Source organism: Triturus cristatus, chromosome 2_2 (genome assembly GCF_964204655.1).
Source record: "Triturus cristatus chromosome 2_2, aTriCri1.1, whole genome shotgun sequence".
NCBI classification, from domain to species: domain Eukaryota; kingdom Metazoa; phylum Chordata; class Amphibia; order Caudata; family Salamandridae; genus Triturus; species Triturus cristatus.
The window spans coordinates 174,778,901-174,802,432 of record NC_140582.1 but is presented as its reverse complement, the minus strand read 5'-3'; the positions used below and the strand labels follow the sequence as shown (position 1 = coordinate 174,802,432).

The window sequence follows — 23,532 nt, the reverse complement described above, 5'->3', positions numbered from 1 at the left end:
AAACAGCTGGATTAGAAAAAAATCTATATGTTTGCATGAACTGTAGAGTGTTTTTAAGGAGAAATTTGGATGTTGAGAAAGGTTTAGTTAATGGAGCGATGGGAAGAGTTGTGGGTTTTATTAATTATCAGAAAAAAGAAGGAATTGAATGTTTAAAAATAAAATTTGATCAGATAGATGAAGTTAAAGATATTTGTCGTTGTACAGTTCGTTTTATGCTTGTGAAAGACTTATATGTACGTAGGAAGCAGTTTCCGTTTTCTCTAGCATATGCTGTAACTATTCACAAGTCTCAAGGATTGACTGTAGATTGTGCATTTGTGAACATTGGTTCAACTGTGTTCAAAGAAGGTATGGCATATGTTGCTTTGTCACGAGTGAAAACATTATCAGGTTTATTCATGATAGACTTTGATGACTCAAAAGTTAGTGCTGATACAAATTGTGTAAAGGAGTATAATAGATTAAGAAGAAGCTATGCTCCTCATTTAGGTCAGTATCCTGTGTTGGAGAAACGTGTAGTTTCTCGTAAAAGGAAAAATGAGAATATCTGTAGTGAAGATGTAGAGAAGAGGAAAAAAAAGAGGAGTGATGTAATTGCAAGCAAAAAGAAAAAGGAAAATGAAGAACAGGTTGTAGGATGTCATTTTGAAAATAGCTCTGGTGTCAACTGCTACGCAAATGTAGTGCTGAATGTTGCATTTTATCTGGAAAGTTTGCAAGAGCAGATAATAGTAAATCAGGGAAAAAGATTCTGTTCAGAGCTGAGTCTCCTTTTTCAAAAGCTGAGTAAAGATAAAACTCAAATAGAAAGTGCTACTGACATTAGAAAACTTTTAGATGTATGTTCAGGACGAACACAGTTTTCTCAAAATGAACAGCAAGATGCACATGAATTTTTGATGTATTTTCTTCAGGTAGTGGAAGAAGGAGTTCCCATTGACATTTTTTTTGGTCTCTCTTATAAATGGGAACATAGTTGTGATAATTGTTATAATATAAGTGGCTCTATTGTTGATAATGAAAGGTTTATTTATTTGACATTGCCAGAGAGTAAAACAGTCACTTTTGCAAAATTAGTTAAAGATGCTAATCATAGCATGAAATGTGGTGAGTGTAATTCTGACATGTTTTCAACATTAATTTTAAAGGAATACGGACAGTATGTAATTTTAATGATGCAACGATGTAGAGCTGATGGTTCAAAATTGGATACTTTAATAAAGAAGTTTACAGGACAGCAATTATCAATTTCAGGAAAAACTTTTGTAACTGTTGCAATAATTTTCCATGATGGACCTACTGTTACTTCTGGACATTACACAGTTTATCTAAAATGTGAAAAAGGCTGGACACTGTGTAATGATTCCCAATTGATTTTCAAACAACGTTTGCCTTTTGATTTAGCAAATTCCTATCTAATCTTCCTGAAACCTAAATTTTAGAGAGACTTGGCAAGATCTGGACAAAATAATTTTACCATTTTACTGGATTACCATTGCAATTTTGTAAAAAAAAGATTTTTAAAATTATCATTTGGCCTAATGGAAAGATAACCAATTGTAATGTGGACTTATTTAATTTTTAATGCAATTTTGAAAAACCAATAATTTAGAGATTATCGGTAACTTCTGCACATTTTAAATTTTGGAATGTTATTGGACTGCCATTGGAAATTTTTTCAAAAATGATTTAAAAAATTACTATTTGGCCATGTGGAAAAGTAACCAATTCTATTGTGGACTAAATAAATTATTCAAAAAATTTTCGTGAACCAAAATGTTACAGAGAATCGGTGAGATCTGGACAAATTAAACTTTAGAATTTTATTGGATTTCCGTTGGAAATTTATTCCAAAAAAAAAATAAAATTACTATTTGGCCTAAAGGAAATGAAATCAGATGTATTTTGGAGTAATTTGAGATATAATATTGTGATTATAGTTCTGAAACAAACATATCAGACGGTATTTTAAAGAAATAAGTATTGGTATTAGATGATATTTTTTTACAATATTATGCATTTCTATAATGTTAAGTTTAAGTAAAAAAAGAATCAGGGCTTTTTTAATACAATCTTTGTGATTGGTATTTTTTTTTGCCCGCTGTAAAATGATGAATGCAATTGCTTTCACAATTTATAATGAAATGCAATATATTCTGAAAACAGCAAAAATAAGGCAAAAAGATTTTTTGGTAAAAAATGTAAATATGTGTACTGTATTATAAAATGTTTAAAAAATATTAATACTTTTTTCTTTTTTTCCAGATAGATATAGAAAATTTTCGAAAACTACAAACATTTTTAAAACTATTTTTAAAAAAAAGAAATGAATAAATATTTTTTCAGTGAGTATGGTAAGTCAATAATAATAATTGTAGTCTCTCAAGGACAATGTAATGTGATAAATGATTTTTAGTGTTTTTTTTAAAAAATAAAAAAAAAGTACGCGCACCGTACGCGTACGGTAAAAAAAAATAAAAAAAAGTTTTTAAAAACATATGTAAAAAAAAGATGAAAGATAAGGTTGGCTCTTAAAAGAACCGTTGTGTTCATGCAGGGACAGAGGAAAGGAAGCATGGGAAAATTATTCAAAGCGACAAATGTGCTGATCTATTTTGTTGTTCACTAGGGAAACACTGGTCTCCCTATGGCAAATTAGATCTTTACAAAATGTGCAATGAATATCAACCTTCCGAAATCGAGGGTTCATTTCCAGAGGGCCAGCAAAAGGAGATTCTCCCCCCACAGATGAAGGGCTCACCTGACCTGCAGAAGAAGGAGTAAGCCCTGCAGATGATGGTCCAGGCTGAGCTGCTGTGGATGTACTGGCTCGTCTTTCTGAAGAGTTACCTCCAAAAAGATGACCATGTGTCCTTCTGTGTACATCCTGGAGGTGTCTCTTCATGGTGTGATTCCCAAAGGAATACTTCCTGTTAGGATTACCTCTAGAAAGTACACGCTTACACAGCTTACAAGTCACTAAGGGAGCATTTACCTTTTGCTGGCCTTCAGGAAAAGTAAAATAATCCCATACATAAGAGGGCTTTTGTTTCCTCGATCTCTGCCTCAAGACAGTGCTGCTAGTGCTAGCCTCACTCTCAGAAGAGCTCTGCTGTTCTGCCATCGTATCCCAAAGACAAACCAGCTCCTTCTCCCAAGGGATCACAAGCAGAAATGAGGGGAATGGGTGTGGTGTAGGAGAGTTCTAGAACTGAAAGTAGTTTCAACCAATCAAAAGTTGTGTTTCAAGATCACATGACCTACCGTACGCTTACGGTACGCTTACGGCAAAAAGTACGCGTGCGCGTAAAAAAGACACGCGCTTGCGCGCATGCGCATAACAGTCACTCCCCGGCACTTCCGCGTAACGTGCGCGTGTGGCGTAAGCGCGCACGCGTCCCACGCGCAGTACGCGCGGCTACGCAAAGTGAGTAACTGTACGCAAGCAGCGTAGATAGATTACGGACGTTGCGTAAACCGTACGCTTACCGTGAGCTTACGGTACGCGTACTAAAAAAAAATAAAAAAAAAAAAAAACTGGAAATAAATTTTACATGTTTATTTTAAAAAATATATTAAAAAAAAAAATTTAAGGATTTTAAAAATTTAAGCATAGTCTTTATAAAAGGTAAGAAAATTACATTAAAAATATGTTTGAAAAAATTGAAGAATAAAAAAAAAATTAGCATTTAAAAAACCTTGCAAATTCACTGAAAAAACCATGGGTTTCACACACGTTATAGTTAGGAATTAGCATTTAAAAAACCTTTGAAATTCAGTGAAAAAACCATAGGTTTCACACACGTTATAGTTAGGAATTAGCATTTAAAAAAACCTTAGAAATTCAGTGAAAAAACCATAGGTTTCACACATGTTATAGTTAGCTGGACATTTTACTCGTAAAAAACCAATGAAATTGCCCCGTTATAGTTAGTTCAGCTAACTATAACTCGCGCGCCCGCAATGCACTGCTGATGACGTCACATATTACATCACTCATGACATCACTGATGACATCTCAAATGACATCACTGATGACATCATCCTTGTGATAGAGTGGCAGAGCTACTCTCACCCTAATATAACCTTTGATACACACATTCAAAAATAGAGACTAAAATTTTCAAAACAATGGACATACCAATACCAGTTACAACAACCTCTTCAGTAATTCTAAGATCCACATACACATCCACTCATTCACCAACAGTCCTATACAGTCACTCATACATGTACTCACTCATTATATGTACTCATACACCTATACATCCTGTTACACAATGCCACTCATCCATAGAGCTACTCACACACATAGTCACTCGTGCAAATAAAGAATCAAACATACATTTACTTGCATATACAGTTATACACACACCACCACACTTACTTCTACGGAAACTTACACATACTTAGTCTTTTAAACAATCACTTATAGAAACACATACTTATTCATACAGGAACTCTTTCAATCTCTCACTCTCACATATACTCACATATATACACCAATAGTCACATATACTAGTTTAAAACATATGTAGTTACTCATAAAGACACTATTGAGACAGTCATTCACTCACTAACACACCCATACACACACTCATCCACCCATACAGTCCTGCACACATGCTATGTTCAACACATACAAACAGTGAGTCACTCATTCATGCACCTATGCACTACGTAATACCCCCCACCGAACCATGCAGACACTCAGACTGATACTCAAAAAACCAACTAATAACCTATATAGACACCCATGTAGCTACTCACCAACCCATGCAGCCACTTATACACAAAGTGAGAGACTGATACAGATATATACATATTTAAACATTACTCACTAAAACATGTATTCACTATGATACACTTAATCAGTCACTTAAACAATCAATTTTTCAAAAACAAATCATCCATTTAGACACTTATATACCCATTTATTCTTCCATCGACCTTGAGATATACATATATAAAACATATTTAATTTTCAGAAAAACACACATTCACTGGATGATGTCATCAGTGATGTCATTTGAGATGTCATCAGTGATGTCATGAGTGATGTCACTGACCATGTCATGAGTGATGTAATATGTGACGTCATCAGCAGTGCATTGCGGGCGCGCGAGTTATAGTTAGCTGAACTAACTATAACGGGGCAATTTCATTGGTTTTTTACGAGTAAAATGTCCAGCTAACTATAACATGTGTGAAACCTATGGTTTTTTCACTGAATTTCTAAGGTTTTTTTAAATGCTAATTCCTAACTATAACATGTGTGAAACCTATGGTTTTTTCACTGTATATATATATATATATATATATATATATATATATATATATATATATATATATATATATATATATATTTGGGTTATATTGGTTTGTTCATATGTGATATGTTAATGACCTCTAGGCTACTTATAAGGATGAAAAGTCATTTGGAAACCCGTTTAAAGATAGCATCTATTTTAGCACCCACATTTGGGAGACACATTTCTATTGTTTTGGTAAACTGCACTTACCCACCAGCTGGCTGACCTATCCCTTAAACACCAATATTTTCTAGTCTTAGGTGACTTTAACCTCCACGTTGCCAACCCTCTCTGTGTGAAGGCTAACAATCTGTTGGAAACCATGGATAGTCTGAACCTCACACAATTAGTCACTGGTCCCACTCATGTGGCTGGGCACACCTTGGACCTTATCTTCGCCAACTTCTCGACTATCACTGTCCTCCCCCCCCTCCCCCTTACTTGGTCTGACCACTATCTTATCCCCTTCTCTCTCGCCCTAGGCCGGAAACCTGCCCCCCTGGCCCCTAGGAAAGAGTTGGGAAGAAAGTGGCATAAGGTCACATGTGCCACCTTGGACCCAGTATTCCACTTCCAGGCGGAATACCTCTCCACTGATATTGACGGAAATGTCTCTAGGTTGAATACCGCCCTAATCAAAGCTATTGATGCCATTGCTCCCCAGAAAATCATTGCCTCCACTAGATCTCGTCCCTCTGCCCCTTGGTTCTCCACCCCCCTCCGTGAGGAAAAAAGCAGATGCAAGGCACTCGAACGTAAGTGGAGACAAAACTATGACCTTGAAGCTAAACTCACTTACAAATCTGCTTTGAAAAAATTCCTCAAACAAAAAAAAATTACTATGAAAGACCATTTCTCTCTTCAAATTGCTAATGCCAAAAACTCGTCAAAAACCCTTTTCACCATTGTCAAAGACTTCATTTATCCTCCTGCTAGGGCCACTCAGAACTCTGCGAGTCAGGCCCTATGCGAGGGACTCTCTGACTACTTTCTTGAAAAAATAAACAAACTCTGTATCTCCTTCCCTAAAGGGCTAGCCTCCCTGCCTCCCTCCACAAGCCCCCCAGCTTCTCCGTCCTTCCTTTCCTTCAATAAACTCACCCTGGACGATGCTATTAGGTTACTCATCCACTGCAAATCTGGCGCCCCCTCGGACCCTGTCCCTGCTAAACTTATGGGAGAGCTAGCTCCTTCATTAGCCAGCTCTTTCCTTTCCATCTGGAACGCCTCCCTCCACCATGGCTTTTTCCCTACTACTTGGAAGGAGGCTTTGGTGATTCCCATCCTAAAAAAGGCTGATGCTGATCCCACTATCTTCGCCAACTACCGCCCCATTTCCCTTCTCCCCAAACCCGCAAAGGTCCTGGAAAAAGCCGTGCAGCTGCAACTCACGGAGTATTTGGAAAGCAACTCTTTGCTACACGACTCACAATCCGGATTCCGGGCGGGATTCAGCACAGAGACGGCTCTGCTGGAAGTATCGGAAACGATCCGGGAATGCGTGGACAGGGGCGAGGAGGCTATGCTGGTCCTCCTCGACCTGTCCGCTGCATTTGATACGGTCTCCCACCCCATCCTTCTTGACCGACTCAAACAGATAGGCATTGGCGGCACTGCCTTTAGCTGGATCGAGTCCTTCCTTTCAGGAAGAAGTCAGAGGGTGTTGCTGCGGCCGTTCAAATCGGAGGATAAACCCTTGTCATGCGGTGTGCCACAGGGCTCTGCCCTCAGCCCTCTATTTTTTAAAATCTATCTTGCCCCACTGGCCGACGTTGTGGAGTCCTACGGAGTCAGGGTGGTCTCTTATGCTGACGATACCCAGCTGATGTTTTCCTTCAGTGACCACTCAGACTCCGCGTTCACCAACTTCCGCCAGTGCCTCAACAACATCAGTGTCTGGATGACTGATAACCACCTTAGACTCAATGCAGACAAGACAGAGGTGCTGTTTTTTAACCAGAAAAATTCCATCCCTTCCTCTTGGTGGTGGCCCACGGCACTTGATCCTGCTCCTTCTCCCGTTCACTCTGCTCGTAACCTGGGATTTCAGTTTGACGACTCCCTCTCATGCAAAACTCAGGTTAATAAAGTGACCTCTGCCTGCTTCCTGAAGTTGCGCATGATCAAAAAGATACTCCCCTATCTCCCTCTGGACTCCCGTCGTACAGTTACCCATGCCCTCATTACGTCTCACCTGGACTATGCCAACAGCCTTTATGCTGGTGCCCCTCAATATCTGATAGACCGGCTTCAGATTGTCCAGAACGCGGCGGCCAGATTAATTGGTAATATCCCCTACCGTCAGTCTCCGCCTATCGTAAGGAACTTCACTGGCTACCGGTGGCCAGCCGTATCCAGTTCAAGATCCTTACCCTCGCCTACCGAGCCATCAATGACCTCGGACCCAATTACTTGAAAAAGCGAGTCTCAATATCCCATTCCATCAGATCCCTTAGATCCAACGACCTCCGCCTTCTGATCTCTCCCCGTTTTAGACTCACTAGAATGGGCGGCAGAGGGTTCAGTGTTATCGCGGCAAAATTGTGGAACGCTCTGCCAATCGATCTTAGATTCTGCCCTTCTGAATTCATCTTCCGGGCCAGACTCAAAACTTGGCTCTTTTCTGGACTCTGATTTTTATCCTGCTGATTCCCTCTCTGCTCCTTTCTTCTCACTCGGAGGTTCAGGTTCTAGCGCCGGGACACCCCCTTGGGGGTAGCTGTGCGCTTTACAAACTACATAAATAAATAAATAAATAAATAAATAAACTGTGACAAGCCAACCATGAAGGATTATGAGGAGTTATGTTTCAATCTGTAAATTTGAGCAATATTGGTTAGTTTATATGTGATATGTTAATGACTTGTAAGTATGCATGAAAAGTTGTTTGGATACTCATTTAAGGATGGTGCCCGGTTTAGCACACATTTTGCCAGACAAGCTTTTTTGGTTGATGCTGGGTTGCTTTCTGTATTATTTCACTCGGAGTAGTTGCACATAAATGCTCAGTAATTGACTGTGCTACAGTTTCTGTGAATATACTTTTTCTCATACTGATTTCAACCAGTAGGGATTTTGTTCACATCCGGGTAATTAATTCACGATGTGCTAACACATTTAAAAAGCAGAGGTCTTGAGCACCACTCTAACAGAACTCAGTACAGAGTATGGAGGATATTCCCTTAAGGTAGTTTCAGTCACCCTGACATTTGATGGTGTTATATCGTTACTAGTGATTCCTTGTGGCATTTTAGAGTTTTTTCACAATCATTATGTACTTGGGAATTATTACATCGTCTAATAGCTACAGCATCATCCACCATTGAGCACATGCATATCTTGGCACATTTACTCCATAAACTGCAGTTTTCACACAAGGGTGATTCTTGAGAACTTCATTTAGTTTATATTTGTCACTTTAGAGACCTACAGTTTGTCCAAGAGCACCAACAGGCGTGGTACTAGGTGTCCACCTGAAGTGCATCGCCTCATTATATAATTTCGTTAGCTTTAGTTCATCCCCGACGAAGGGTCACAATGACCCGAAATGAATTGGTAATGTGTAAATATTTGCTTGTAAACATTTTTTCATGAAATAAATTGTACCTCCAATGAATATGATTAAACCTTGAATTGCTTCTGCTGAAAATCTAATTTACTACAATGTAAACAGCAAGAATGGAAATTAAGCATTAAACGTCTTTTCTGATTTTATAGTTTGGATGAATTAATCTTCATCAATTCCCATTTAACCTTTTTAGTCAATTTGGCTTACTGTGTACTGGGACTGGTGAGCAGGCATTTATCACCGGCGATATTATTGACATTATTTACATTCTGGGGACAGAGAACGGTCAAAGATAACGGTTTACAGATACATCGTTACCGAAGGTAAGTAACTTGTTCATCTGAAAGAAACACGTTAGTTAGATTCCTCACCTTAGAATAGATACCCCAGCAATACCAACCCCGGTGGTGGGTCTGCGAACCAAGATCACACCAGAAAGTCCTGGAGAACAGAACGGCCAAAGCGGCCGTCTCTCCGGACTTGGCTGTCCAGGCAATACTGCTTGGCGAACGTGTGCAACGAGGCCCACGTCGCCGCCTGACAGATGTCCTGCAAGGGAACTCCCCGCCCCAGGGCAGTAGTAGCCGCTGTGGCCCGGGTGGAATGGGCTCTCAGCCCAACAGGAGGGTCCTTTTTTGCCAAAGAGTAACAGATCTTAACACACGAAACGACCCACCTTGAGATGGTCCGCTTGTGTACAGCTTTCCCCTTCTTAGCGCCAACGTATCCAACAAAAAGTTGGTCGTCCACCCGGAACTGTTTGGTGCGATCCAAATAGAAGGAGAGCGCACGTTTTGGGTCCAGACGGTGGAGCCTCTCTTCCTCTCTGGAAGGATGCGGAGGCGGAAAGAAGGTGGGCAAGGTGACAGACTGCCCGATGTGAAAGGGGGTCATCACCTTCGGAAGAAAAGAAGGACGAGTCCAGAGGACAACCTTGTCCGGATGAACAGACAGAAAAGGAGGCTTAGATGACAGAGCCTGGAGCTCACTCACCCGTCTAGCCGAGGTGATAGCTACCAGGAAAGCAGTCTTAAGAGTCAGAAGACGAAGGGGACAATTGTGAAGAGGCTCAAAGGGAGCACACATCAGAAATGTCAGGACAAGATTCAAATCCCACTGAGGCATTACGAAAGGGACAGGAGGGAACATGTGGGTAATGCCTTTAAGAAAACGCGAAACTACAGGGGATTTGAAAAGAGAGGGCGGATCAGGAAGCCTCAAGAATGCAGAGATTGCAGAAAGATAACCTTTCAAGGTGCCCAGAGCAGAGCCCTGCTGGGCCAAAGAAAGAAGAAAAAGAACCTCAGAAAGAGGGGCGGAAAGGGGATCCACAGCCTTTGCTGTGCACCATGCCACAAATTTGTTCCACCTGCAGGCGTATACCGTTTTTGTGGAGGGACGCCTGGCTGCCAGAATGACATCACAGACTTCAGGAGGCAAGTCAAATGACATCAACTGCCGCCGCTCAATCTCCACGCATGGAGGTGGAGGCTGGACAGGTTCGGGTGAAGGACCGCCCCCTGTTGCTGCGACAGAAGGTCTTCCTGAAGAGGCAGATGTATCGGAGGATTGGTTAACATACTGAGTAGCTCGGGAAACCAGTACCTTCGTGCCCAATCTGGAGCCACTAAGATGACTTGAGCCCAGTCGCACTTGATCTTCTTCAGCACTCTGGGCAGAAGTGGTATAGGCGGAAAAGCGTACAACAGACCGCAACTCCACTCGCGTCGAAAAGCGTCTCCGAGCGAGTGCCGCCTTGGAAATTCCAACGCGCAGAACTCCTGACATTGCGCGTTCTCTTCGGTGGCGAATAGATCTAACCAAGGCTCTCCCCATTGCAGAAAGAGACCTTGCGCCACGTCCGAGTTAAGACGCCATTCGTGATCCATCATGCACCGGCGACTGAGTTAGTCTGCTCTGGCGTTCAGAGAGCCCGCCAGATGTTAAACCACCAGGGTGATGCCCTGGTGTTCCAGCCAAGTCCAGAGGCGCAGAGCCTCCTGACAAAGGGTCCACGACCCCACCCCGCCCTGTTTGTTGCAATACCACATGGCGGTGGTGTTGTCCGTGAACAGCTGCACGACACTTCCCCGGACAGAGGGAAGGAAGGCTTTCAGTGCAAGCCGGATCGCTCTCAGCTCCAAAAGGTTGATGTGGAGTTGAGTCTCCGCCGGAGACCAGAGTCCTCTGATCTCCACCTCTCCCATATGGCCCCCCATCCCAGGAGGGACGCGTCCGTCACTACTACGTGCTCCGGTTGGGGTAGGGAGAGGCATCTGCCGCTGACCCAATCGCAGTCCGTGAGCCACCACTGAAACTGTTTTGCAGTGCCCTCCGAGATCAAGACATGGTCGGACAGGTTGCCTCGGTGCTGGGCCCACTGAAACTTCAGGTCCCACTGCAGAGCCCGCATGCGCCGCCTGGCGCAATGCACTAACAGGATGCAGGAGGCCATCAGCCCCAGAAGCCGCAGCACCAACCTGACCGAAACCCAGGATAGAGGCCGAAAGATGGGAATCAGAGCCTGAATATCCCGGACCCGCTGTTCCGGAGGATAGACCCGGAACTGCGCCGAATCAAGAACCTATCCGATGAAAAGGAGCTTCTGGGAGGGACTCGGGTGCGACTTCGGCACAATGATGGAGAACCCCAGCGAATGCAGGAGGTCGGGCGTAGTCTGGAGGTGGGAGACGACTTGCTGGGGCGAGCCCGCCTTCAACAACCAGTCGTCAAGTTAGGGGAAGACTGGAACCCCTGATCTGTGCAGATGAGCTGCGACCACGGCCATCACTTTCGTGAACACCTGAGGGGCACTGGTGAGGCCGAAGGGGAGCACGGTAAACTGAAAATGCTCTTGGCCCACTGTGAACCGCAGGTAACGCCGATGGGCCGGCAGGACGGGGATGTGGAAATACGCGTCCTGCAAGTCCAACGCTACCATCCAGTCTCCAGGATCGAGGGCAGCCAGAACCTGAGCTAGCGTGAGCATCTTGAACCGCTCCTTCCAAAGGAAGGCGTTGACGCTCCTGAGGTCCAAGATAGGGCGTAGGCCCCCTTCGCCCTTCTTGGGAACCAGAAAGTAGTGGGAATAGCAACCACGACCTACTTCTGGCCCAGGAACGGGATTGACGGCCTCTTTGGCCAAGAGGGCCGTGACTTCCTCCCTCAGCAGATTCAAGTGATCCTCCGACATACGGTGGCATGGCTGGAGGAGTCGTCTCAAAGGGGAGGGAGTAGCCCCTTCAGACGATTTGCAGCACCCACCTGTCTGAAGTAATGGACCGCCAGTGGAGCAGGTGATGGCGAACTCTGCCGCCCACTGGGGTGGGATGGGCCTGAAAGCACGGACTAGGAGGGCTTTGAGACGGATGCTGCCGGGTGGATGTGGACTGACCGGCACGTTGTCCTCCCATACCGCCTCGGCGGAAACCACGTCCGCGACCGTGTGCAGGTTGATTTTGCGGCCGGTGGCTCGGCGGACGGGAGGAGGCGCCCCTTCCCTGGCCACGAAAGGTGGAAGTTTGCGGCCATGGGGCAGAGAGACCCAAGGACTTGGCTGTAGCCCGGGAGTCCTTGAAACGAGCCAGCGCACTATCCGCCTTCTCACCAAAAAGGCGAGTGCCATCGAAAGGCATGTCCATGATAGAACTCTGGACATCCCCCGAGAAAGACGTGGATCCCAGCCAGGCGTGACGCCGGAGCGCCACCGTGGTGGAAATCGCCCTACCCAGCGTGTCTGTGGTGTCTAGTCCACACCGTATAGCATGTCGTGCCGCATCTCGCCCGTCCGCAAGTGTCTGGGCGAGCCGTGTCCAGACCTCCACCGGACACTGGGGCAGCACGTCCTCCACCGCATCCCACAGAGTGGGAGTAACGGTCCAAGAGGCAAGCGGTGTTCAAAGACCACAGCCCCAAACTCAGGGACGAGAACAGTTTCTTCCCGAACTGTTCCAACCTCTTGGATTCCCTGTCCGGGGGAGCGGACGGGAAGGAGGACTGGGAAGTAGAGGCCTGGATAACCAGACTCTCAGGGGTGGGGTGTTGGGACGGGAAACTGGGGTCGCCCGGAGCAGGGCGGTGGTGCCGGGCTACGTTCCGATCCACAGGAGGGACTGTGGAGGGCTTGGACCAAGTGCCCTGTAGAACATCGACGAGGGCCTCATTGAACTGCAGCAGAGGCTCTGTGGAGCTTGCTGTCGGTTGAAGCACCTCTGTGAGGACGTTAGTCCTCACGGCCACAGCAGGCAGTTCCAGCCCAAGGGCTTCGCCCGCCTTGCGCAGCACCACTGAAAAAGCTGCACCTTCCTCCGAGGCCACAGTCGGAGGAGAGATGAAGTCAGTGTCCGGGGAGGTATCCAGACCACTGGCATCCCCCAGTTATTCTGCCCAGTCCTGTGAAAGTTGGCCCTGTACGGCCAGAGGGTCCTCAAACCCCTCCCAGTCGCCCCCGTCATCCGATTCCTGATAAACAGGAGGAATGATCGGAGCCGGGCGGTGGATAAAGCGGTCATCCATCGGCGCCGGAAGCTGCGCCGGAAGCGGCGTCGGGCGGCGCCGGGCCCGGAACGGGGACAAACTGGGGAACGGCGCCGGAGGTGGTACCGGTGTCGACGCCCGCGGAGGAGGCGTCACGAGGTCGACCGGCGCCGACAGAGATCCAGGGCAGGATCCCTCGGGGACCTGCGGCGTCGAGGCCGGAGCCGTCGACGGCGCCGGGACCGGAGTCACGGGCCCGCGAGGTCGCCCAGTCGAGCCCGCGGGGCCCGAAGGCGCGCCGGCAGGCGTCGACGGCGGAGCCAGGCCTCTCATGGCCGTGAGGAAGGCACTGACCTCCGCCGGCGCGTCAGTCCCAGGGACCGGAGGGTATGGGGATGGACGCGGCGCCTGCGGCTCAAACGGAGCCGCGGGGTTGGAACCACCTGGACCCTCGGCCGAGTCGCGCGACCGGCGAGGGGAGTCCTAAGAGCGATGTCGCCTCTTGGACTTCTTGGAGCGCTTTGACTTGCCCGACGAGCGATGACATTGACTGCGGCTCCGCGACCGGTCCTTCGACCTCCTCCTGGACCGGGACCTCGAGCGGCGCGGAGCCGAGTGGCGGAGCTCGAGAAGCTTGCGGGACTGCTCCCGCCTAGCCTTCGAGGTCAAGGCCTGACAGTCGAGGCATGACTCCGCGTCGTGGTCGGCCCCCAGGCAGTAGAGGCACCGGCGATGGTGATCCGTCACCGACATCAGGCGATTACAGGCGTCACAGGCCTTAAACCCTGGCATCCTACCGGCACCAACAGTTGAGTCGACCAAAAAGAGTCATAAAAGTTAGTCAAAAATTGACTAGGGGTAAGCTCTTCCCGGATCGGCGCTTACTGGCGCGGAAAAAAGAGGAACGGACGTCAGCACACGAGGGCGGCGTCTAAGTACTCCGACGACGTCATTCCGGCGCACGACGCCAATGATGGACAAGGAGCCACAGACGACGCCTAGCGACGCTCAAGGGGTATTGCTACAAAAATCTTTCCGGGTCCAGCCTGACGCCTGGGGATATTCTAAGGTGAGGAATCTAACTAACGTGTTTCTTTCAGATATATAGATTACATAATACTTATAGGTCGATACAGTAGTGCTCCACAGCAGGAAAGCTCCATTGGAGGAGTTGCCATACGCATTAGTAATACCTCCAGAATGAACAAGTTATTTACTATGGTAATGCTCTTTCTGGTAGAGTCTATCTAGCTGCAGATTCCACATCTTTTTAATTTTCCCTAGGCATTAGATTGGATCCAGTAACTTTTTCCATAGTACCTCTGCATGCCGGAAGGTAGCGCCATGCAGCTGCACAGGGATGCGCTCTGCTCTGGAAGTGATGTGCTGGGCCTATGTAGGCACCATTCCTGAGCGCAGACGTCAGTTGCTTTCGTGACCGTTGGCGCAGACAGAGGTAGAGCCCCCACAAGCAAATTGAGAGACCAGTTTGCAGATTTCCAGATTTGAGATCTTATTATTGGGTAGGGTCTAATCACAGACCAGGTAGGATGGAAAGATTAGTGAGGACTCTACAGCTACTTAGAGTCTCTACTAGAAAGAACTTTACATTAGGTAAGTAACTTGTTTTTCTGATACAGCCCCCTAGCCGCAGATGCCTTATTTTTTCAATAGATACCAAAGCAATTCCTAATAGAAGGTGGGTAGCGAATTGACTCAAATAAGAAAGCCCTGCAGGACCGAGCAGAAAAAGTTCCCTTCTCAGTTGACTTGGCTGTCCAGACAATCGTGCTCTGTGAACATATGGAGGGGCATTCACTTTGTCGCCTTGTAGATGTTTAGGACAAGGACTCCGCATGCAATGCATTGGTAGCAGCTTTGGCCCTGGTGGAATGGGTGCACTGCCCATTTGGGGCTGCTCCTTTGCCAATGCATAGCAGATCTTAATGCAGAGCATGATCCAGCGTGACATGGTACGCTTCTGCACAGCCTGTTTTTTTTTCACTCCGGTAAGCACCACAGAGAGATGAGATCCAATCTGTGGTCTTGGTACGATCAATGTACAAACTGAGCGCTCTCATGGTTTCTAATCGATTAATTCTCTCCTGATCCCTAGAGGGGTGAGGTAGAGCATAGAACGCTATCAGGGTGACGATTTGACCGACATGGAATGACATCTCAACCTTCAGTAGAAAGGATGCCAGAGTATGCAAAACCAGCTTTTCGGGGAAGGTGGTGGCGTATGGTGGATGAACAAACACAGCCTGAAGCTTACTAACACGCTATTCTGAGGTGATGGCAATTAGGAAAACTGTTATGATGGTGGGGACCCAAGGGGCACAGCTGTGGAGCGGCTCAAATGGATTACACATTAAACAAGTAAGGTCGAGATTGAGGTCCCACTGAGGCAACACAAAAGGAGAAGGGGGAAAATATGCTGTTGCCCTTTCAAAAACCTCATCACAACCATCTTTCGATGGAATGTTCTCTGCATAAAAATTTGCTATGCACTGGAGAATAACCAGGCAGCAGAAGACTTGCGGGTTCATTCCACTACAGCCAAAGAAGACGCCTCTGCTTTAGCACATGGAGTGCCTGCTTGAACATCTGTCAGGTGGCTATGCGGGCTCTGTTCTCATTTTCACTAAACATTATTGCCTCGACAGTCGGGTCCATCAAGAGGAATTCATGCAGGACTCTGCCAATCTGGTTGTACTTGTGTTGCAAGCAGTAATTAATTTGTAAAATAATAAGTGTCAGGCACAAAGTTTTTCTCAGAAGCCCGATGCAGGTGCTGCAGAATATCGGAGTCGTGTATATCACAACTGCCCTAACCTTTTTTCACCTCATGCTTCGTTCATCCACCACATCAACACTCTGTGCACCTTTATCTCAACCCTGCAAGTTAGTTCATCCCTGCTTTCTTCCTTTGTCACTATTTTCATGTCTTTCTCTTCCACCCAACACACACAATTTCCCCATGTTTTGCCTTTCACACTCATTGTCTGGGCCAAAGCATGAGGATGAAAAATGTATCTGCGTCCCCAAAAATAAGTGCTTAGGGGCTACCCTACAACCACCTGCTCAAATGAAACACTGGTTGCAAGAGTACAACTCCAAAGGCGGTACTGGAAACCAGCTTGGCAAGAAAGTAAACATTAGATTCTACACATTTTAAACCTATATTTTCATTCAATCATTAGAAGTTTTTTTGCTGGTTAAAGAGAAGGAGTTAAATAAAGAGTTTGGTCCTTTTTTGTGCCACTGTGAACTGGAAAAAAAATAGAAAAGGACTCCTTGTATTTGAGTGTCTGTTCTCTAGCATTCACCTGTGCCTACCTGAAGTTCAGGCTGGGTATCAAAGTAAGAGCAATGAGAACAGGGATGTTAAAACAATTTGGAAAGATAGCAGGTTACAGCTGCCCATTTACCGAAAACAGAAGGCATAAGTTACTCTTCATTAACCTGTGAAGGTGCGGAAGGACCACACAAGACCACTTTCTGTTCACTTCTGCACACTAAATGCATGTAACATTCCTTTGGATCCCGAAGTAAATGTGAATCAAGGGATCACGAAAATAGATGGAACATTATAATTTCAGTAGCTGTTGTTCAAGTCGCCACAACACTGTGCAGGAAAGGAGCACAGTGAAGTTGATCTAACAAAACCAGGAACTCAGGCATGGGGATACCAGATGTATGAACCCTGACCACAAATTAACTCAAGCTGTTTACACAATTTTTGTATACACGGATGCAATTCTGCATAAACGGGGAACAGAGAAGAGATCGATTTCTTGGTGATTTCTCGGTTTTTTTAAATACTTTCAAACGACTTATTTAAATGCTTTTTCAATATTAAACTAAATGCATTTACTACATGATATAAGTAATTCGAATATAGCTGCTTTTTCTAAGTACTTAAAAACAATTGCCTTCTTTTCCTGAATCTGCTAACTTTATATCTGTAACTAACGTTTGTGATAAAACTCAGTTCTTTCAAGATTCTCTGCAGCCATTTTCAAAGCAATCTGTATTGTTGTTCCGCAGTCTTTTGCCTTGTCCTAATTTAAAGATGTGCTCTAATGAACATGACGAACAATCCAAATGTCAAAATCGTTACTTGAAGACCTGCCATCACATTTAGCGTCTCAGTAGATTGATATAATTTTAAATATTTTGGTTACTGGGCCTGAGAGAAGTAAAACATCAAATCCATTTTAACGTTTGTTTAATGAACATTACACTGCAAATTGGTGTTCCCACCATATGTACCTTTTGCTTGAGTTCCGCTAGAACCTGTTCCAGTTTCTTGAATTTCCCGGAATCTAAAATTAAATCCATGTCAAGCCTGAATTCACGGATACTGCCAAACTCTTGACAAAGACGATGTAGTTCAAAATCCGTCATAACTTCCATATCTTCGAATATAAGATCGGGGTTTGCTTCACAGTGTGTGGGCTCCTGTGTAGAGAGAAAACAGAAAAAAATCTATTTTGCAGCAGAAAATCACAAGGGATATATATAATACAATTTTGAGAAGTTTTGTAGAGGTAATGATCAGGACTGACAAAAGTAAAGAATGCCCAATCAGAAAACATTTCCCAGGTACGAAAACACAAGGTACAATCCAACTATTCAGTTGCTTTATTTCACTAACCGGATTAAAGCGGTTTAAATTTTGCAGAAATCACTCCAGGCAAATGGTCAACAAACCCTAAAAGGGGAGAGCCAGAGAGAAGACAGAGCGGCTTAAGACTATCCGGCAGCAGTAGGCCGCGACTGTTGGTTTTACTTGCTTTGGGTCACGGTCGATACTTCTGCTAGCTCAGATGATTATGGAAGGCACTTCTGCCAATCACTTAAGTGTGTGGGGAGATAGACCGTGTGCAACAGGGCCCCTTTAGTAGTAACAAGGTGAAGTGCTCTCTTCCTAACAGTTGTGTGCCCCTGTTATAGGGGGGCAGAAACTTAAAACCATCTGTTAAGCTAAGGAATAACATTGCAAAGACTCACGAGAGGGGGAACTGTGCCTTCAGGTACTGCAAATATGAACACGATAGGCTGCTTCGGAGAAATAGGTATGAAATTAATGTTATCATTTACATTTAATAATCAATGTCATAGGATTTGTATTCATAGAAAGGTTGAATAGGTCTGTAGATCAGTGAGGTGGGCCCATCATACTATCCATCTAAGACTGATAAAATGAGTGAGAAAGTTGAGAAATAGTTATTTACTGTTGGGGGCAAATGTTACATGTAACACATGGTATTCATAAATGTGTATATATATATATATATATATATATATATATATATATATATATATATATATATATATATATATATATATATATATATATATATATAATATATATATATTCACTGATAAAACCATAGGTTTCAGGCACGTTAGTTAGAAATTAGCATTTAAAAAAACCTTACAAATTCACTGAAAAAAAGCATAGGTTTCAGAGACATTATAGTTAGTTGGACATTTCTCTCGTACAAAACCATAGAAATTCCCCCGTTATAGTTAGTTCAGCTAACTATAACTAGCGCCCCCGCAATGCACAGAGGGAGGCTGAGCTGAGACACGCCCGATTTAAGGGTCAGTCTTCATTATCTTCAAGCCTAACGCCGCTAGGAAAAACGCAATAATGGTGTCTGTCGGTATGATGTTACTATCAGTGTAACCGTGCACTTGAGGGACAGAGTAATGCTCGTTAAGAGACTGACCTGTGCGTTTAGTCAGCCGAGGTTCGCGCTGTACAAATAAATACCCGTAACAAATGCAATTCGGGGAGTCGCGATCCCTTGGCAAACAAATCTTGCAGACCAATCGAAAGGCTTTCTTCTGATAGCGGATGTTCTTTTTAGGACATCCTTTAAGGACATGTTTTAAAGGCCATCTTCACAATAATGCCATGTTTTTTTTCAATTGCTTTCTTGTCTTTGTGCTAAAAATAAGCGGCTGCTTGCAAAGTAAACCCGGATCACCTTCAAACAATTACGGATAAAGCAATCAGAGGTGGGTGTTGTGCCTGGTGGATTGCGGACTTCACGAAGCCCCATCTTGTATCAATCACGCCTGAAGCCGACAATAAACGATGAAAAACACTAACTGCATTATTCCAGATGAAACGCTAGATGGCACTACAGTACATAGTACGTGCATCTGCAAAGACGTTATACAAAACTCGTTTCCCTCAACCAGAAGAATGAGGAGTGGAGTGAGTAAAACAAATTACTTTTTTAGTGTAGTATTGGCATTACCAAGATTTTTAAAATCTATTCTAACCGGCCGAAATAGCGATGATGGGATCCTGAACCGATGCGGGTACTGAGGGGCAGGAACTGCCGGCTCACTGCATACATGTTTTGAGAGAAAGAGCAGGAGGGTGGGGAACTGTGTGCAGGAAGCACTTGCAAAGGCCGTCCTGTACACATGGAAGTACCCCTCTGTTATTTTTCACAAGAAAGAATAACCGTTTATTCAATTATGTGAGAACGAGATCTGTTCAAGCAAGAAAATATAAACCAAACCATTATTCATAATAATTTTGAATTTTATGCGCGACTGATGACACAAGCAATAAAAAAATTGTAACACAATGTCTATTTTCAAGGACTGTTTACCTTATCCTGAAATATTTGTCATTTAAATAATAACTTTTAGGCTGAATACTTAATACACTGTGAGGTACCTTTTATTAACCGGCATATTTGATTAAATGTTATGACCAATTTCTCAAGGATGCCAGAGCCCTTCCGATTATACATCCCAATTCCTTGTTTCGAACAGGCCTGTACAAGTCTAATCAAGAATATTCACTGGCCACAGGTTAAGAACATTAAATACAACCCAGGGGATAATAGCGACAACACCTTATTCGTTACATAGTATTACAGATAAAGCTCTTAATTCTTTAATGTTATTCATGAGTGAGCCTAGTTGAGTTGAAACAGTTTTATTTAAGAGTTTAATAATTAATTACAATGCAATCCTTAAGTGCTCTGGAAATTAACATTTTAGTAAAAGAATCTTCTGCCACACATTTCCCATTTCACGAATCAGGGTGATCCTTTCAATCGCCCCATGACCACTGGAAATGGGTAGAATTCATTTGGCCAAAGTGGGAAAATGTAATACCAGGAGGAACTGTTCCATGTTTTTGACTTATTTCTGGACTGCTATTTAGGGAAGGAGCAAACCAATGGAGGGAAAAGGATCAGTAACGGCTGCTATAAATCATAAAACGAGTCTTATAGGGGTTTTAAGTACCAAAATGCAACTCGAAGCAGCATGGACTGGTGGTTGCAAGAATTTTTGAGCCAAAATAATTTTCTGCATATGGTTTAGCAAACAGATCATAGTGACAGGGATTCTGTCTTTGTTTTCAGAGAGATCCCAGCCAATGAAGAACAGAGGTAGTGCTGCCAGTGACCATGAAATTAAAGCTGGCAACACCACGGGCCAAGCCCTAGATTGTAGGCAGGTCTGCAGCTGTCTGAACCCAGTTACAAGTGGGTCAAATCCCAGACTAAGTTTCTATCACATATTTCACAAAACTGAAAACAAGGCCTGCAGGAAACGTGCACCATCACTGCCACCTCAAATCACATGTAGCAGTGGGATTACTGGTGGCTTTCCGTCTCCCACGTCTCCTAAGAGAGGGCAACTACCCCTTCTCATCAGGTGAAAGCTTCGTGGTGCAAGACCATCCTCACCTTGTGTGGCTTTCTTCTCAGACTAGTTTTGGAATTACACTGAGTCAATATTGGTTGACACGTACATAAACTTCCTACTAAAACCAGAGAACTGCTCTGGATCGCAGAGTTTCTTTTTCAAAGTTGGGACCGCACTTGACATGAATCCCATTAATTATAATAGACACCTATAAGAGCAAAAAGCATCTATGGAAGAAGATCATTTACAGTTTGTAGGTGATTGTAGAGATGGTACATCCCTCAAGGTCTGCAGTGAGCCTATGGACAACAGATGCTCTGGTGATGGACCTGGGTGTTGGACGTCCAAACAACAATTGTGTGCCCTGTCCTATCATATTAGTTATATCCCTGGACAGCAACTCAATTATTCTGCTGACGCTTCACAAATCATTTCAAGTGACGAGGCATAAAGGGCTGGATCATGTGACCACAAAGGACTGATCCACTTACATATACAGGCTGAAAGATTCCGTATACACTGATTCGACAAGAAAGGCACAATTTCTTGCTTACAAAAAAGAGCAAGAAAATGGAGGATGCGCCAAAAACAGGTGCTATGTGTGCAAAGCAAACTATGTGCACATATTCTTGGCAAAAACTATTTATACTATAGAACAGAAAATGGGTGTTCAGAGTCCTAACTACTGCAGAAAAAATGCTCCACACGCTCGAAGCAGCTGTAGTAATTTATTTAGACAGAATGTCACTGGGAGTGGCTGTCAATGGAGCAGTGGCATGTGTTCAGATTTCACCCTCGAGAAACAGATTTTCAGATCATAACATTTTATAACCGCCTATTTGGACCCGAGGTTTGACAGCATGTCAAAATATAAAAGCAAGATAGCTCTCAAATATGAAAATGAGGGGACGTGTTATGTTCAGGCATGTAGCAGTGTTTCAAATTGAAGGATTACCAACACCAAAGAAACTTACAAGTTACGACTTGTATATTCGTAAGTGGTTAGCAATGGAAAATGATAAGCAGCACTATGTTATCGCTACACAAGCAAAATGCATAAATACACACAAAGATAATTCAGGTAGACTTATGCAAGTGAATATATGGATTGAGCGTTCACTTACATCCATCTTTTTGACCGTGCTGGTATACTTCCCTCAAAGACCATAAGCGCTTGCATTATATTAAGTGAGTACGGAAAGAGATTTGGACCTGCCATGGCCAATGAACGGTTAAGGCAAAGTCAAATTATTAGCACTTAAAAATAAAATTGAAGTACTTATTAAGACAAAAATGTAGTGTATGCACCAGGGTAAATTTCTCGAATAGCTAATATATATTTCAATGATGTACTATGAATTCAATTTTCAAATAGGCTGTAAATAAGTTCTGGAAAGTTCGTAACGTTATTATTTTCAAGAGAGATGACGAGGCACAAGACAGGACTAAGAGGCAAATAAGCAACTGGTAGGTATTGGAGGAGGAGAAGCTGGTGCACACGATGTGGCATTTCTTGCGAGATGAATGAAATACAGCACCAGTACAAAAACTGAGGCGGGACTAGCTGGGGTGTTGAGGTGCAGCAACCACACAAGAAGCACACAGGGTCCCCTATCAAGAAGGGGAGTCTAACTATTAGCAATTTGAGAGGAAGAACCACATTTAAGAAGCAGGAATATGTCAATAAGGTCACAGATGCTTTCAAGATGGTGAAGCTTGTGAGTCAAAGCTCCTGCTAAGAGGCTACCCGCAGACCCAAGTATATGAGTAGCAGCCCTGAAAAAGTACCATTTTAAGTGAGCAGTAGACAGGTTTTGCACAGGCAGAAACCCAGATGACTAGTACCTCTGCAAATTAAAAAGACATTACTCGTGCCGTGACATGTTACCAACACTTACACTGAACAAACTCCCAAAATGGCCATTAACCATGTCTGTGAACTCAACATCAAGGAAATGACTGAGTCACAACTAAGAATGGCAAGAGAAATGGAATGGAACTGCATTAGTGACGCTGAAATGAGTTATTAACATCAGCAAAAACAAGGAGATGATGGACTGAGTTCTGAAACTTTTCAGACACTAACCCCCAGTCACATATCTGGGTTGAATCCATCATCGTTCTTTAGCTCACTTCACCATCTCAGTTCAGTTTGCTTTATTAACATCAGCAACCTGAACAGGAATTGGTTGACTAAATGCCTGTCAAAAAGACAAAAAACAATGATCTCCCACAACTGCCCTCTCTTCTGGAGGGCAACAGAGTACAGAGACAGAGAATGTGTGCTCAGACAACGAAGACAAGTAACAGAACCTCTTGAATGTCCGGCTTCCTTCACCACATTCTAGCCCCAGCTCCACACTGCAAACTGGCAGTGGCAGCAAACAACTCCGGTGCCCACAGGTATTCCCTCCAGGGAAAGGAAATGAAAGCCTTGTGAAGGAAGGTTAGACATCTGTGATTTAATCATCAAGAACAGCA

General features: G+C 44.1%; 1 protein-coding gene across 3 annotated transcripts in view; it reads right to left on the bottom strand.

Annotated features, from left to right (window-relative positions):
- SMARCAD1 (SNF2 related chromatin remodeling ATPase with DExD box 1) overlaps positions 1–23,532 on the bottom strand; it is a 683,175-nt gene that overhangs the window by 135,714 nt on the left and 523,929 nt on the right. For all 3 annotated transcript variants that reach the window (XM_085641145.1, XM_085641146.1, XM_085641147.1), the window contains one exon: positions 17,635–17,823. In XM_085641145.1, the coding sequence (XP_085497271.1) occupies positions 17,635–17,823 (189 nt within the window). The remainder of the gene's footprint in view (positions 1–17,634; positions 17,824–23,532) is intronic.